This window comes from Rhinopithecus roxellana, chromosome 3 (assembly GCF_007565055.1).
Source record: "Rhinopithecus roxellana isolate Shanxi Qingling chromosome 3, ASM756505v1, whole genome shotgun sequence".
NCBI classification, from domain to species: Eukaryota; Metazoa; Chordata; class Mammalia; order Primates; family Cercopithecidae; genus Rhinopithecus; species Rhinopithecus roxellana.
The window spans coordinates 98,823,491-98,841,048 of NC_044551.1; the positions used below are offsets into that span (position 1 = coordinate 98,823,491).

General features: G+C 43.9%; 1 protein-coding gene across 2 annotated transcripts in view; it reads right to left on the bottom strand.

Annotated features, from left to right (window-relative positions):
* MYO10 (myosin X) overlaps window positions 1–17,558 on the bottom strand; it is a 276,287-nt gene that overhangs the window by 127,901 nt on the left and 130,828 nt on the right. For both annotated transcript variants that reach the window (XM_010356336.2, XM_030927220.1), the window contains one exon: window positions 6,212–6,399. In XM_010356336.2, the coding sequence (XP_010354638.2) occupies window positions 6,212–6,399 (188 nt within the window). The remainder of the gene's footprint in view (window positions 1–6,211; window positions 6,400–17,558) is intronic.

Consider the following 17,558-nt stretch of genomic DNA (forward strand, 5'->3'; position numbering starts at 1 on the left):
CTCCTGGGGCCCCTGAGAGTTTGCTACCATGATGATCCAGGAATTGGGAGCACCAGGTTTGTGCATTTGCCAAAACTCATCAAACTGGATACTTACGTTTACCTTAATTTAGGGTGGGAAAAAGAATGACTTCCAGATCTCAGGCTTGGGACAGGGTAGGATGGAGAAGCTACTGGCTGAGATTGGGAAGCACAAGAGGAGGGACAAGTTTCTGGGAGAAAATGACACGGACTTTAGAACATGCCACCCCTGAGACATCTCAGTGATGACACCTAAGGGGCACTAGGACTTAAGTCTGGGACTCGAATGAGAAATTGAGGGTGTATAAACTTCAGGAGTCCTGCAGACTCAGAGAAGAAAACGCAGGTGGGTGAGAAGACAGGAAGTGAAAAATGACTGAGGAGCTGAGGAGTGGCCATGGAGAGCTAGGAAGAAATACAGGATGGGGCGCATGGTGGGGGGCAGCTTGCTGAGATAAAGGAGCAGTTGAATGAGGGTGTGGAACCAAACGAGCATCTTTTGTATTTTTTTCCAAGATGGAACACACTAAAAGTTTTTGAATAATGTCAACAATCCATTAGAGAGAGAGGTCAAAGAATCCAGGGCAAAGAGGCTCAGAGATGCAGCAATGTCCTCAGGCAAACAGAGAGAAGGGATCCAGGACACATCTGAAGGAAAAGCAACCTGATAACGAGCAGGGCCTTTTGTGCACAGGACACGCTAGCCTCCCGGCAGCACACATCAAGGCTGGCAGTTTTCTAGATCCAGCCCATGTGTCAGCAAACAATGGTCCTCAACTCTGACCTGCTGCCTGTTTTTATAAATAAAGTTTTATTGGAACACAGTGCAGGCTGTGCATCTGCATACTATCTGAGTGCTTTCACACTACAAGGGCAGAGTTCATTAGTTGCAACAGAGGTGCTTTCGCCCACAAAGCCTAAAATGTACACTCTTTGGCTCTTTACACAAAACTTTTTGCTGGCACCTATAACACTACTTACAAATCAATTCCCTTGATCCACACGATTTTCTCAAAATATAAACCGGATCACTCCTTCAATTGTTCAACGAACTTAGGAAACTTCTCTACTGTCTAAAGGATTAAGTGCAAAGGTCTTAGGAAGCCAAACAAAGCCCTTATGTTATGAAGTTGTACCAGAAAGTAAGATTCTGTTCTGGAAATATAGACTTCACTCATGCCTGTAATCCTAGCACTTTGGGAGGCAGGCAGATCACTTGAGGTCAGGAGTTCGAGACCAGCCTGACCAACATGGTGAAACCTCATCTCTACTAAAAACACGATAAAAAACTTAGCCAGCCATGATGGTGCATGCCTGTAATCCCAGCTACTTGGGAGGCTGAGGCAGGATAATTGCTTAAACTTGGGAGGAGGAGCCAAGACTGTGCCACCGCACTCCAGCCTAGGCAACAGAGCAAGACTCCATCTCAAGAAAACAAAACAAAACAAAACAGAAATATAGACTTCACAGGCATAGAGACTGAAGTTCAAATCCTGTTTGTGGCTAATAGCTGAAGTTTCTTCAGTAAGTCTACCAAACAGTTCTGAGCCTCAGCTTCCCCACAGAAAATGCCTCCTAGACCCTTCTGAGGAATACATAAGCATAAGTCTCTCGATGAATTTCAGTTCCTTTTTCTTTGAGTTTCCCACTCCACCTCTTTCATCTGCTGTATTACAAGAGCATGTCCCCATGCCTTATTCTGCTTGGTGCCTTTCTAATTGAGGATGCAAGTTTTGTTCAGCATTCCAACACTATCACCTCTAAACGTAGAAGTAGAAAAAAAACCAAACACTCAGTTATCAATTCAGGACATGGTTAAGTAGAAATCACTCAAGTTTTGAAAAACCAAAACACACAACACAAGCAAAGATCCTGAACCAATAGTCATTCCATATATTCATCCTTTGACTGACAGCTGTTGAATGCTGGTCCTCTCCCAGACACTGTCGTGGGTACCAGGCTGCAAAGATGAATTAGCCACAGGCCTTGTCTATATTATTCACCGTAAGAAGTCATACATACTGCAAAGACCACATGCTATGGTTTGGCTGTGTCCCCACCCAGATCTCATCTTGAGTTGTACCCCCATGATTCCCACATGTTGTGGGAAGGACGCGGTGGGAGATGACTGTATCATAGGGGTGGCTTCCCCTATGCTGTTCTTGTGGTCATGAGTGGGTCTCATGAGATCTAATGGTTTCATCAGGGGTTTCTGCCTTTGCGTCTTCTTCACTCTCTCTGCCTGCTTCCATCCATGTAAGACGTAACTTGCTCCTCCTTGCCTGCCACCATGATTGTGAGGCTTCCCCAGCCACATGGAACTATAAGTCCGATTAAACCTTTCTTTTGTAAATTGCCCAGTCTTGAGTATATCTTTATCAACAGTGTGAAAACGGACTAACACACCATAATAAACTAAACCCTGTCTGGTGTATACTGTGTATGAAAAACTAGAGTCAGTGTCAATTGTACTAGAGATCAACCGAAGTCAAACACTGACCTTATGAAACGGAAAATTCAAGTAAGTTTTACATATATATATATACACACACACACATATTCAAAACCGTAATAGCATGAGCATTCATTTAAATGTACACAAAAAATGGCAAAATTGAAACTAGACATTAAGAGAGGCAACAATCTTGAAAATGAGATCAAAGAAAGAGGCTTTAACTAGAAGCCTCGGGACCTGGCATTGCCACCAAGTAGCAGAGGAGCCTGTCCAATCGATGTTCACTTATAAAGCGAGAGAAAAATTCATCTATGAAGTTCTGTATAATTCAAACATGCTTATTTTCTCAAGCATGAGAATGTTTTTAAAGTAGTAAAACACATTTTAGCCAGCAGGGGGCAGATCATGCCCAAGGAAATCTAAACAGGGCGCCTGTGTCCAGCAACTCCTATTTCTATATTCCATTTTCTCTTAATTCCCACAGCTTCAACCCCCACTTTAAAAAACTGCTGAAGAGAGCTATTAAAATCAAAACACATTTTAATGAGAAATCTATTCTTAAAGTCTCTGTTTCCTGAATTAATTTAGATAAATACAGTTACTCTGTTCACATCAGCATTGCCTAATTGGAGCTTTCTGTTTAGGATCCACCCCGCTCCCCCCTTATTTTTAAATACCATGAAAATGCCAACCTCCTTCCGTTTTAATACATACACACACACATATATATGCACAATGATCTCATTTGATGTTTCACTTTCTTCTTTAGCGGCTCTGTCTGGCAAGTGATGTATTAGTCATGCTCTCATTTCTTCCACTGAATGTAATAAATACAAGCAATTATCAATGGCAATTATTTAAGGATCTAAGTGTGGACACCAATTTGATCTTTTAAAATAGATTGCTCTCTTCCCTTCTGTTAGTCTTCTTAAATGATATTCTGTATGCTGAAATAATGATCTTTAAATTCTAACTCTGGAACTTTTATGAAGTTATTTAGAAGAGCCCACAAATAGTGGTTCTAGTCACAGATCAGATTGTTTTATTGGGTATGTGAATCTTAAATGCTCTGTTTCTATATTAAGCAGCCGCTTCATTTCAATTAACTGCAAGCCGTCATGATCCCTATCTGTTTAACTGAATACACAGACAGTCCCTCTATCCAAGCTGTTTCTATGGCCCAACACATTATCAGTCCTGTTAGAATTTAGGTAACGGGAAGACAGTACATCTGTCCATATGTTCCCTCCTGTTAGACAAACACACACACACAACAACACACGGGGCGGGGGGGGAGACAGAATTCAGCTGTTCATATACATATAATCCCATTTGTTAAAAAAACAAAGAACTACAAAAAAGATAACGGGTAAAAACTGCCAGTAAGAACATACTCCCCGCAAATGGCTTTCGTGTGTGGCACCTGCAGATATCATCATAGAGCACCCACATCAAAGGGCTGTCAGGGGTTTCAATGTGCTGATGCCTGGCAAGCTCTTGGCACAGAGTCCAACACACAGAACCCGTCAGAAACAGTGAGCCATTATTTCTTACTCATCCTCAATCAGCTCTCACGTGGGATACTGTGAACACTCTCCATCCATTTCCCTGCCCCAGGGTTTCAGAGGGACCTCCTCGGGCACCTCTGTCCTCCCCCAACCCTAGTCTCTCCCCACAGGAGCAGGGGGGCTGCTCTAAGCACTCTGGGATGAAAGGAGAAAGGCAGAGCCTATTTGCTTTTCTCCACCATCTGGGAATCAGTTTCCCACAGTCATCATGCCCACCAGTTACCTGGCTGTAGCCATGACCAGGTGGGTCTGTCTGTGCGATTCGGGGCTGCAGTGCTCACAGGCCCACTTGGCTGGGAGTCTTAGGCTGACATATGGCTCTCCATATGTCTCCTGTGGTCTTACATCCACTGAATGGGAAATCCAGAGAGAGCAGTCTTTTTGTGTCCCCCGACCCCCACATCCCCCGCCAAATCCAAACCACCCTTTCCTTCCCCTTTCCCATTTCTCTTGAAATAATGTAATAACTATCTTGCCACAAGTTGGGACTAGAAAGCCATCTGAGGCAGATGTCAGAATCCTCTTTCACACTAGCAGCTTTACAAGACTGTGGCTCCTCAGTAACAGCTATGCCCCATGAGTGAACTCTTGGGAGGAGAAATGAATGAAGAAATGCTTGGAGCCTCCATGGAAACCTCACTAGAAGAGACTGACATTCATCACGTCTGCTTTGAGCATCACCCGGGGTGTGGTGATGATCACTAGAGCACAGTTCCACAGAAATAATTAACAAGATCCAACAGGATGGCACTAGCATGCATGCAATGAGGTCAATTTGAATGTTAATAATAAAAATTAAGAAAATTTATTTATTTATGTATGTATGTATTTACTTATTGAGACGGAGTCTTGCTGTCACCCAGGCTGGAGTGCAGTGGTGTGATCTTGGCTCACTGCAACCTCCACCTCCAGGTTACAGTGATCCTCCCACCTCAGCCTCCCAAGCAGCTGGGACTACAGGCATGCACCACCATGCCTGGCTGATTTTGTATTTTTAGTAGAAATGGGGTTTCATCATGTTGGCCAGGCTGGTCTCCAACTCCTGACCTCAAGTGAACCACCCACCTCGGCCTCCTCAAGTGCTGGGATTACAAGTGTGAGCCATTGCGCCTGGCCAATAAATATTTATTTAAAAAACATTCTACTACTTTTTAAGATAGTTCCTAGTAATGAAAGAACTGATATTGGGGCTCCTAACAGTTTCTTTGTAAAAGTGAGTACGACTCAGCTAAAACAGACATGCCACGTGTCTTCTCGCCCACTAAAAAAAAAATTGAGGCCGGGCGCGGTGGCTCAAGCCTGTAATCCCAGCACTTTGGGAGGCCGAGACCGGCGGATCACGAGGTCAGGAGATCGAGACCATCCTGGCTAACACGGTGAAACCCCGTCTCTACTAAAAAAAAAAAAGATAAAAAATAATACAAAAAATAGCTGGGCGAGGTGGCGGTAGTCCCAGCTACTCGGGAGGCTGAGGCAGGAGAATGGCGTGAACCCGGGAGGCGGAGCTTGCAGTGAGCTGAGATTGCGCCACTGCACTCCAGCCTGGGCGACACAGCAAGACTCCCACTCAAAAAAAAAATTGAAATAAATACACCCTTAACATACACACAGTGAGCCCCTCTTCTGCGGCTAATTCAAAGGTAAACTTTAAGAGTACCCCATTATTAAAAATGCCTAAATCTGGGAGATTCTATCTAGAGTTATTTTATTGCAGTAGAGAAAAAAGAAACCTTGTTCACACATATAAGCCTTGTAAGTGGCATTGTAGGCTACACAAAACGTTTACATTTGAAAGAACTATGCAAGATGTCCTTAAACAGATAGAAGGATCATGCCTCATCATTGAAATAAATCAAAGAATAATTAAGGCAAATAAATGTTGTTGTTTTTTTTTTGGTTTTTTTTTTTTTGTTGTTGTTTTTTTAAAGGAACAGAATGGAATAATTATTCTGAGGATAAGAGCCAAGCAACATGGTCCATCTGCTTTGCTAAGTGAGCTCCTTCTGAAAGCTGAAGTTATCATGCCATTCAAAACAGAAAACTCTGCCGGAGAAACTCAGGCAGTTGTAAAAGCTTTCTCTGGTGAATGCCCTAAGGAGGCTGGGGCGCGGGGTGCGCGGAGGGACTCCCTGGCCGTGGAAAGCCCGACTGGCTGTGAGCTCCGTTACCTGATGAGGATGCACTGGTTGTCGTGGCGCTTCCACAGGCAGCGGTAGCACTCGTTGGCGATGGCGAAGATGTGCGGCGGCAGCTCGCCCAGGTGGCGCCGGCTGTACTGCTCCATGGTGGCATGCTCGTACAGCCCGGCGATGGGCTGGTAGGGGTTCACAGAGGCCAGGATGGAGCCGATGTAAGTCTGCAAGCACAGGGTGAGACAGGGATGCGTCACTTCTAACCCAGGTCACTGGATAAGCTCCAACAAAACCCACTCAGGGTGCGCCAGGGGGAAAGAGGGCTTCTGTCTCCCGGGTGCACACTGTCCCTGCACCTTCTGGATACCAAATCTTGATATTCTGGACAAATGAATGAAGCCATTTCAAAGGGGGATGGCAGTGAGAGGGAAACAAGAGAAGGAAGATGGTGAGGCGACCCAGGCCCAGATCCCCATTCCCCGCTGACCTCGCCAATCTTAATCCCTTCCCCCAAAGGACTGGCCAGATTCAGTCTCCTGTCTCATCAAATGGCTACTGTGAAACAGCATGGTTAAAAAGTGATGAGACAGGCCGGGCGCGGTGGCTCAAGCCTGTAATCCCAGCACTTTGGGAGGCCGAGACGGGCGGATCACAAGGTCAGGAGATTGAGACCACCCTGGCTAATACGGTGAAACCCCGTCTCTACTAAAGAATACAAAAAACTAGCCGGGCGACGAGGCGGGCGCCTGTAGTCCCAGCTACTTGGGAGGCGGAGGCAGGAGAATGGAGTAAACCTGGGAGGCGGAGCTTGCAGTGAGCTGAGATCCGGCCACCGCACTCCAGCCTGGGCGACAGAGCCAGACTCCGTCTCAAAAAAAAAAAAAAAAAAAAAAAAAAAAAAAGTGATGAGACAGAAAGGAGAAGAGAGGTAGCCAGAGGCTGCGGGAGAAGGAAAGTTACAGTTTAATGGGTGCGGAGTTTCTGTTTACTGTGATGGGAAAGTTCTGGAAGTGAGCCGGGCCTTGTGGCTCACGTCTGTAATCCCAGCACTTCAAGAGGCTGAGGCGGGTGGATCACCTGAGGTCAGGAGTTCAAGGCCAGCCTGGCCAACATGGGGAAACCCCATCTCTACTAAAAATACAAAAATTAGCCGAGCATGGTGGTCCGTGCCTGTAATCCCAGCTACACGGGAGGCTGGGACAGGAGAAGCACTTGAACCCAGGAACCGGAGGTTACAGTGACCTGAGATAGTGCCACTGTACTCCAGCCTGGGCGACAGAGTGAGATTCCATCTCAAAAAAAGTTCTGGAAGTGGTTAGTACCTGTGGATGCAGAACATTGTGAATGTCCTTATTATTATTATTATTTTAAATTTTTAAATTTTTTTATAGAGACACGGTCTTGCTTTGTTACCCAGACTAGTCTCGAACTCCTGGCTTTGAGTGATCCTCCCTCCTCAGCCTCCCAAAGTGCTAGGTCTGTGAATGTACCTAATATTACTGAATTGTACCCTTCAAAATAGTCAAAATGGCAAATTTTATGCTACGCAGAGTTAGCTACAGCTTTTAAAAGATAACATGATTATTTCAAAAATGCTAGGTATTAGGCTGAGCGCGGTAGCTCACACCTGTAATCCCAGCACTTTGGGAGGCCGAGGCAAGAGGATCACAAGGTCAGGAGACCAAGACCATCCTGGCTAACACAGTGAAACCCTGTCTCTACTAAAAATACATAAAATTAGCCAGGCCTGGTGGCACACGCCTGTAATCCCAGCTACTCGGGAGGTTGAGGCAGGAGAATCGCTTGAACCTGGGAGGCAGAGGTTACAGTGAGCCGAGATTGCCCCACTGTACTCCAGCCTGGGCGACAGAGCGAGACTCTGTCAAAAAAAAAAAGAAAGAAAAAAGAAAGAGAGAAAGCGAGAGCAAGAGAGACAGCGAGAGAAAGAGAGAGAGTGTGCAAGAGAGAAAGAAAGGAAAGGAATGAAAGGAAGAAAAGAATAGAAAAGAAAAGAAAGAAGGAAAATAAACACAGGCTACAGAGTTACCAACTCTTAATGCCTTAGGCCTCTCCATGTGGACATAACTACTCACTTGCACTTTTGCAGGAAATACTAACTCTGTTTGGTTACCTGGTTTCCAGGCTCAGATACAACTGGGGAAGTAAGTCAGACAGGGGTGGGAGCAGAGAGTCCTGCAACCACCACCAACCACCAATCAACTTTTATAAAGCTCATGCAGTGTGTCTAGGGCTTTATGGGGTGTTATGGGCTGATCCATGCCTTCTCCCCAAATTCACATGCTGAAGCCCCAATCCCCAGTACTTAAGAATGTTACTGTGCTTGGAGATAGGGGCTTTATGAGGCCATTAGGGTGGGCCCTAATCCAATCTGACCGGTGTCCTTGTTAGAAGAGGAAATTTGAACACACAAAAAGACACCAGGGATGCATACACCCAGGGGAGTTGTGGGGGGGCAACAAAAAACAACAAGCAAAACTAGACAGAAAGTCCAAACATCCTGAGAGCATCTGCACCATATTATAGCAATTTGTAATATTTCATATTCATAATATCTGCCAGGAACATCAAGCAAAGTATTGTTATGTTCAGTATAACTTTTCAAATGTAAGTAAGTCCATACAGGTTGAGTATCGCTAATCCGAAAACCAAAATCTGAAATGCTCTAAAATCTGAAGCTTTTACAGCAACAACATGATGGCTCAAAGGAAATGTTCATGGGGGCATTTCAGATTTCAGATTTTCTGATGAGGGATGCCCGACTGGTAGGTATAATGCAAATATTTCAAAATCGAAGAAAATATCAGAAATCCAAAACACTCAGGTCCCAAGCGTTTTGGATAAGAGTTACTCAACCTGGAATGTGTTTTGGAAATAATATGAAGCAAAACATTTTAAAAAGGTTAAAAGCATAAAAGATATTACCTATGACCCAGCAATTCCACTCCTAGATACATATCAAAAAGAAGTTAAAGCAAATACTCAAACATTTGTACACACATGTTCACAGAAGCACCATTTATAACAGCAAGGTGGAAACAGTGCCAAGGTCCATCATCAGACGAATGGATGTGGCATACCCATACCATGTAATATTACTCAGCCACAACAAAGAATAAAGTGCCTATCCATGCTACAATGGGAATGAGCCTTGAAGACATATTAAGCCAGACACAAAAGTTCACATATTCAGAGTAGGTTAGATCCATAGAAACAGAAAGATCGGTGGTTGCTAAGAGTAGACAGTGGCAGGAAAGCGGAGTGACTGCTTCACTGGTACAGGGTTTCCACTTGAGGTGATAAAAATATTGTAGAACTAAGATACAGGTTATATGGTTTGAATGTTTGTCCCCTCCTAAACTTGTGTTGAAATTTAACTGCCATTGTAACAGTATTAGGAAGGTAATTACAAAGGTGATTAAGAAGTGATTAGGTTAGGCCGGGTGTGGTGGCTCACGCCTGTAATCCCAGCATTCTGAGAGGCCGAGGCAGGCGGATCACGAGGTCAGGAGATTGAGACCATCCTGGCTAACACAGTGAAACCCCGTCTCTACTAAAAAATACACAAAATTAGCCGGGCGTGGTGGCGGGCGCCTGTAGTCCCAGCTGCTTGGGAGGCTGAGGCAGGAGAATGGCGTGAGCCTGGGAGGCAGAGCTTGCAGTGAGCCGAGATCGCGCCACAGCACTCCAGCCTGGGCCACAGAGTGAGACTCTGTCTCAAAAAAAAAAAAAAGAAGTGATTAGGTCATGGGGCTCTGCTCTCATAATGGATTAATGCCATTATTGTGGGATTGTGGCAGTGAGTTAGTTATTGCAGAGTGGGCTCCTAATAAAAGAGTTAATTCGACATGCATTCTTTCTGTCTCATACTCAAGCTTTCTCGCCATGTGATGCCTTAGGCCATGACACAGCAAAAGGGTCCCACCAGATGCCAGTGCCATGCTCTTGGACTTGCCAGTCTCCAGAACCATAAGCCAAGTAAACTTCTGCTCCTTATAAATTACCCAGTGTGTGGTATCCTGTTACAGCAGCAGAAAGCATACTGAAACTGAGGTGTTGGCTGCACAGCATTGTGAATGTACTAAATGCCACTGAGTTGTATATTTTACAATGGTTAATTTTATGTGAAATGAATTTCACCTTAATTAGAAAAAAAGATCTGGTGCTTTTATGAGTAAATTCTCAGGTCCTTGGAAACATCAACTCTCTAGAAAGTCCATTTTGTCCTGTCGGAGAACTATGAGTAAGATTTGACCAGAAAAAAAAATATGGAAGTTGGAAAAAAAAAGTGTCCTACTCCTTGGGATGCCTCCATCCTCTATTAGTGCCTGGACCACAGACACTCCAGTGCCTCCTTCTACGCAACATCTGCAGAGGTGAGGGGGCAGGCAGACAATACTTGAGGCTGTGAGTGCCTGGCGTCTTCCACTACTTTGTTTAAAATGCCATGTTTGTTTTCTACCTTTTTGATAGTTGTTTACATTATTGTTGTTTTTTTCTGCTAAGTATCAAAAATGTTCATTTGTACTGTGAAATACATTCTTATTTTTTTCTCTACTTTGACAGTACTGTCACTCTTTATGCAGCCAGGTAGGTCAGAGGAAGGTGACAAGCAACAGTCAACACTCAGTCAAACAATCAACATGGCGGGCTCAATTAAGCACCCGCCAACCCTCTTCCTCAGTTACAAGCAGAGGGTGAAAGCCACAGTCATGGGCATTAAGCTTACTATTACATTTAATTAATTTATTATTAGGATATTCACCCATCAACACACCTCTTAAAAAACGATATGCCCATATCATTTTGCATGTCCCATTCATGACATGTTTGTACGGTTGCTGTAAAATTCTAAGATGAGCCCTTTTTTCTTAAGGCACTGATTTACTCATAAAACCATCACTAAAACGTCTTACACAGCTTCCTTTGAAAGAGTGATCATTTTTTTTAAACCATATTCCTCCTCCTGGTTGGGGAACTTCACTAGCCATAGAGCATCCTTTTAAGATACTGCTTGTTCTGACAGTGTGGATGACATGGGCTTGGAATGAGGGTAGAAGACAAAGTGGCATTAAGCCTGTTAGCAAAGGTGAAGATGCAACATCCAAAATGGGCTCATGCTGGACTTTTTACAGTAATTCACAGCACATCTTGTCCAGTGAAATAGTTTTTAAATGTTTCAGGATGTCAATGTGGTAGCTGTGGCAACTAGAGTCCTCTCCACCAGAATCAGCAGTGCTTTAGAAGATAAATAACTTTTTTTTTTTTTTTTTTTTTTGAGACTGAGTCTCACTCTGTCATCCAGGCTGGAGTACAATGGCGCGATCTCGGCTCACTGCAACCTCTGCCTCCCGTGTTCAAGAGATTCTCCTGTCTCAGCTTCCCAAGTAGCTGGGATAACAGGTGTGCGCCACTACGCCCGGCTAATTTTTGCATTTTTAGTAGAGACAGGATTTCACTATATTTTGGCCAGGCTGGTCTCAAACTCCTGACCTCAGGTGATCCACCCGCCTCAGCCTCCCAAAATGCTGGGATTACAGGCATGAACCGCTGCGCTCGGCCGAGAAAGGACTCTTAACAGCAGATGCTTCCTGTGGAGGCAGCCCACAGACTCTGCAGAATTATGTGGCATCCTTGCTGATGGCCATGCAGCCCACAAAAGGCATCAGGATACTCTCTTCTCCTAAGCCGAGTCCATGCCACCCCGCACTACTGCCACCAATCGATTGCTGAGTCACCATCTTCCAAGAGAAAAGATAATCGGGCATGCTGTGAAACAGAACACTTTACCAGATGGCTTCAAAAAGCACACAGTTTGAGAGTGAAAGACCAAAACCATCCAGTTGGTTTAGTTATAGAAGATGCTAATCATGGCCAATGACCAGCACAGCTCTGGTGGTTGCATACTTTTCCTGCAATAATATTGATCTTCGTATCTGACTCTCACAATAAAATGCATGCTTCATCTGTCATTCAGCCAAGTGAGTTACCATGAAAAAAATATGGTCCCTCATTACTACACATTGTCAATACATTTAAAATTCCAGCCAGCTACAGTGGGTCATGATTATAATCCCAGCACTTTGGGAGGCCAAGGTGGGAGAACTGGCTGAGCCCAGGAGTTCAAGACCAGCCTGGGCAATAGAACAAGACCCCCATCTCTACATAAAAATATATTTTTAAAATTCTGCATAAATATTAATATACAGAATTTTGCTGCTTTATCAAGAAAGCCTTGATTGTTCCCATTTTGATGGGAAACTTCTGAAGGGCACAGCACATGGTCTTACGTTCTTTATCCAGGTTAGGAACCTGATTTCATCTTTTCTTGAGGATTTTGGGACGCATTCAGGCTCTCAGCCCATAAAAGCGATGCCCACAGCAACTGAGGAAGACACTATCTTCTAATCTACACTGAAACCACCCCAGGCTCCTAGGCTTCCGCTGTTCTCCCATCTGCTTGGCCGCACTACACTGGTACCTTCTGAGCCTTGCCAGGCGCCACCCCTGTGGCTATGTTGGAAGGAAATGCCAAATCTCCTGTGGAATGAAAGGCTTTTCCCTCCAAGAGCCACTTTGTCGGGGCGGGGGGTGGTACTGAAACATGTTTTCAGGTAAAAGGTCGTTTGAATGCATGGTTAACGTTAACAGAAGATACTAAACCAGCCTTTTATTTTGCTTTTCATTTTACACACCACATATTGCATCAAGTGAAAAAAAATTCCTTTCCAAAAGATCTGCATTTCAGTACATTTAAAACCTTTCACCTTTTGAAGTAAGTAATAAATAAAAGTTATGTGCACCCTAGAAGCTGCCTGCCTCGGACGCGTGACGATCCTTCGTGCCTCATGATCTACTTTATAGCTTTAAACTGGACCACGAGTTGAACTCCCCAAATTCCTCAAAAAATGTCCAGGACCCTTTCTGCTTGTTGAGTAGAGAAAGAGCACTTAAATATAAACAGCTGCTACTGATTTTTAAAGATCAATCACACATTTATTTATTTTTGAGACAGTGTCTCACTCTGTTGCCCAGGCTGCCGTGCAGTGGCACAATCTCGGCTCACTACAGCCTCTGCTTCCTGGGCTCAAGCGATTCTCCCGCCTCAGCCTCCCAAGTAGCTAGGATTACAGGCGCCCGCCACCACACCTGGCTAATTTTTGTATTTTTAGTAGAGACTGATGGGGTTTCACCACATTAGCCAGGCTGCTCTCAAACTCCTGGCCTCAACTGAACCACTCACATTGGCCTCCCAAAGTGCTGGCATTACAGGCATGAGCCACAATGCCCGGGTAAGATCACACATTTAATGGCACATGGCTATATTCCAACATTACTCTTTCTAAGTATGTAGGCGCTACTGCTATGGTCCTTCTCGTTTTATGATTCATATTCTGAAAAGAAAAAATTCATACTCTATAAACATTTCTAAACCTATAGTTTAGGCCATATTTAGTACTCTAAACAAGAGAAAACTAACATTCATTCATAACATGTCCTGCATCTGCTGTGTTCAAGATTTTCCTTATGCAACAAAAGCCAAAATTGACAAATGGGATCTAATTAAACTAAAGAGCTTCTGCACAGCAAAAGAAACTACCATCAGAGTGAACAGGCAACCTACAGAATGGGAGAAAATTTTTCCAATCTACTCATCTGACAAAGGGCTAATATCCAGAACCTACAAAGAACTCAAACAAATGTACAAGAAAAAAACAAACAACCTCTTCAAAAAGTGGGCAAAGGATATGAACAGACATTTCTCAAACAAAGACATTCATACAGCCAACAGACACATGAAAAAATGCTCATCATCACTGGCCATCAGAGAAATGCACATCAAAACCACAATGAGATACCATCTCACACCAGTTAGAATGGCAATCATTAAAAAGTCAGGAAACAACAGGTGCTGGAGAGGATGTGGAGAAATAGGAACACTTTTACACTGTTGGTGGGATTGTAAACTAGTTCAACCATTATGGAAAACAGTATGGTGATTCCTCAAGGATCTAGAACTAGAAGTACCATATGACCCAGCCATCCCATTACTGGATATATACCCAAAGGATTACAAATCATACTGCTATAAAGACACATGCACACGTATGTTTATTGCAGCACTATTCACAATAGCAAAGACTTGGAATCAACCCAAATGTCCATCAGTGACAGACTGGATTAAGAAAATGTGGCACATATACACCATGGAATACTATGCAGCCATAAAAAAGGATGAGTTTGAGTCCTTTGTAGGGACATGGATGCAGCTGGAAAGCATCATTCTCAGCAAACTATCGCAAGAACAGAAAACCAAACACCGCATGTTCTCACTCATAGGTGGGAACTGAACAATGAGAACACCTGGACACAGGAAGGGGAACATCACACACCGGGGCCTATCACGGGGAGGGGGGAGAGGGGAGGGATTGCATTGGGAGTTATACCTGATGTAAATGACGAGTTGATGGGTGCTGACGAGTTGATGGGTGCAGCACACCAACATGGCACAAGTATACATATGTAACAAACCTGCACGTTATGCACGTTACCCTAGAACTTAAAGTATAATTAAAAAAAAAAAAGATTTTCCTTAAACTCACATCCTCCAAGCACTTTCTTATTCTTTTTTGTATATTTTCACTAACACAAGGATGCTTTTTCAAACTTTCTATATACCATGTATAAAAAATATTCAGTAAACAACAGCCGAAAGGTAGAAGCAACGCATGTGTCCACCAATAAATGAACAGATACAAAAAATGTGGTATATCCATACAATGAAATTATTCAGCCCTAAAAGGGATGGAAATTCGGACTCTTGCTACAACATGGATGAACCCTGAAGACATTATGCTAAGTGAAATATGACAGTCACAAAAAGATAAATGCTGTACGATTCCACTTGTAAGAGGTATCCAGAATACTCAAATTGATAGAGAAAGTGGAAATGTACAATTCCACTTATATGAGGATCCAGAATAATCGAATTGATAGAAACAGAAAGTGGAAGGGTGGTTGCCAGGGGCTGGAGATGGGGAAAATGGGGAGCTGTTGTTTAATGAGTATGGATTCAGTTCTGCAAGAGGAGAAGAGTTCTGGAGATTGCTGCATCGTAATGTAAATATACTTAACACTACTCAACTGCGCATTAAAAACGGATGTGATGAATTTTGTTCATGCATTTTACCAGAATTAAATTTTTTTTAGTTTAAAAAAGAAAAAAATAGGGGCCGGGTGTGGTGGCTCACACCTGTAATCCCAGCACTTTGGGAGGCCAAGGAGGGTGGATCACAAGGTCAGGAGATCAAGACCATCCTGGCTAACACGGTGAAACCCCGCCTCTACTAAAAATACAAAAATTAGCCAGGCATGGTTGGGGGGGAGCTGTAGTCCCAGCTACTCAGGAGGCTGAAGCAAGAGAATGGTGTGAACTTGGGAGGCGGAGCTTGCAGTGAGCCGAGATCATGCAACTGTACTCCAGCCTGGGCGACACAGCGAGACTCCATCTGTAAAAACAAAAAGAAAAAAAAAAGAAAGAAAGAAAAAAGAAAAAAAACAGTAATACTGGGAATTCTGGTATTGGACAGAATACATTAACCTCTTTTTCTAAGCATAAAGAGAGATTAAACACAAGCACAGACTTGAGAGGAAACAACAAGAAACATTATCCTCCTTAACTTTAAATAAAAAGTTTTAGAAGATGGGTGTGGTGGCTCACGCCTGTTATCCCAACACTTTCGGAGGCCGAGATGGGAGGATCACTTGAGTCCAGGAGTTCGAGACCAGCCTGGGCAACACAGTGAGATCCTGTCTCTCAAAAAAAAAAAAAAAAAAAATTACCCATGTGTGTGGTAGCACATGCCTGTAATCCCAGCCACTAGGGAGGGTGAGGTGGGAGGATGGCTTGAGTCCAGGAGGTCAAGGTTTCAGTGAGCTGTGATTGCGTCACTGCACTCCAGCCTTGGTAACAAAATGAAACCTTATCTCTTTAAAGAAAAAAAGGGTGGAGGGGGTGCCAAGCCTGATGGCTCATGCCCGTAATCCCAGCAGTTTAGGAGGCCAAGGCGGGAGGATCAGTTGAGTCCAGGAGTTAACCAGACTGAGCATCAATGTCGAAACCCCATCTCTATGAAAAATACATTAAAAAGTTAGCCGGGTATGGTGGTGCCCACCTGTGGTCTCAGCTACTCAGGAGGCTAAGGTGGGAGGATCACCTCAGCCCAGGAGGCAGAGGTTGCAGTGAACCAAGATTGCACCACTGCACTCCAGCCTGACAGAGTGAGACCCTATCTCAAAAGAAAAAAATGTTTTAGCATACACACCTTCAAATTTGAAACCAAATTAAATAAAAATGTTCTGGTGACAAGCTATAGACTATTCAGGAAGAGAGAACAAAAGGCACTGAGATTTTCAGGGAGACAGAGTTCCCTGAAATCTCAGAGTTCAAATAATTAATAAATATGTTATGTTGTGGCTGGCAGTCAGTTCAGCAAATGAACTCCCACAAACCAACAAGGCCATCAAACGACCAGACTTAATTGGAACCAAAACTCAATAATCTGAAATGTCTTCCTTAAAAAGCAAAAAAGGAAAGAAAATGTGTGTCTGGCTGGTACAAAGAAAGAACCTGATTTCTTTTCTTAAGATTATAGAAAATTTTGCCTCAGTGTATAAAAATTACCCAGTAGACAACAGCCCAGTATTAATTACTCATTAATAATTCAAAGGCCTCCCTTAGACTACCTACCTCCATTGAGTACCAGGGGCAGAACAACGAAGTGACATTTCATAATCCTATGGCCAAAAGGATTGTTTACACATTCACACACCCACTCATTTGCTCCTCCATAACCCTGTGATGGGCAGCAGAGGCCACTGCTCCTGCCTCTTCTCACAGGTAATGGAACCGTCAAGAGGACAGCAATATGTTGTCCCTATGGTCACAGAGGCAGTGAGTCAGAGCGAGGGGGGCAACCCTGGATTTTTGAGAATGTGCCGCATTGCGGATCTACAGCGAATGCCTTCTCCATCACCCATCCATCCACAGGACTCTGTCAGCCTCATCACCACGGCTGACGTCTCCATGCCCTGTATGTTCCACTTTTAATTAACTCCAGAGCAACCCACCCACCCACTTCATCTGTGCTGTCCTGGTCTGCTCAGAGCCTCACCTTGCATTGACTAGATTTCTACAAAGGCTCCTTCCTCTGAGATGTCCCTCACGGTCTTACCCCCTTAATCCAATCACCAAAAGGTGATACAACAGGCCAAGCCCTAATGAATCATTTTGTAACAGGTCACCGAAGGGGGTGGGGTTAGGGACTTCAGCTCACAGAAAGACTTCACTTACTATTGGGTTTTT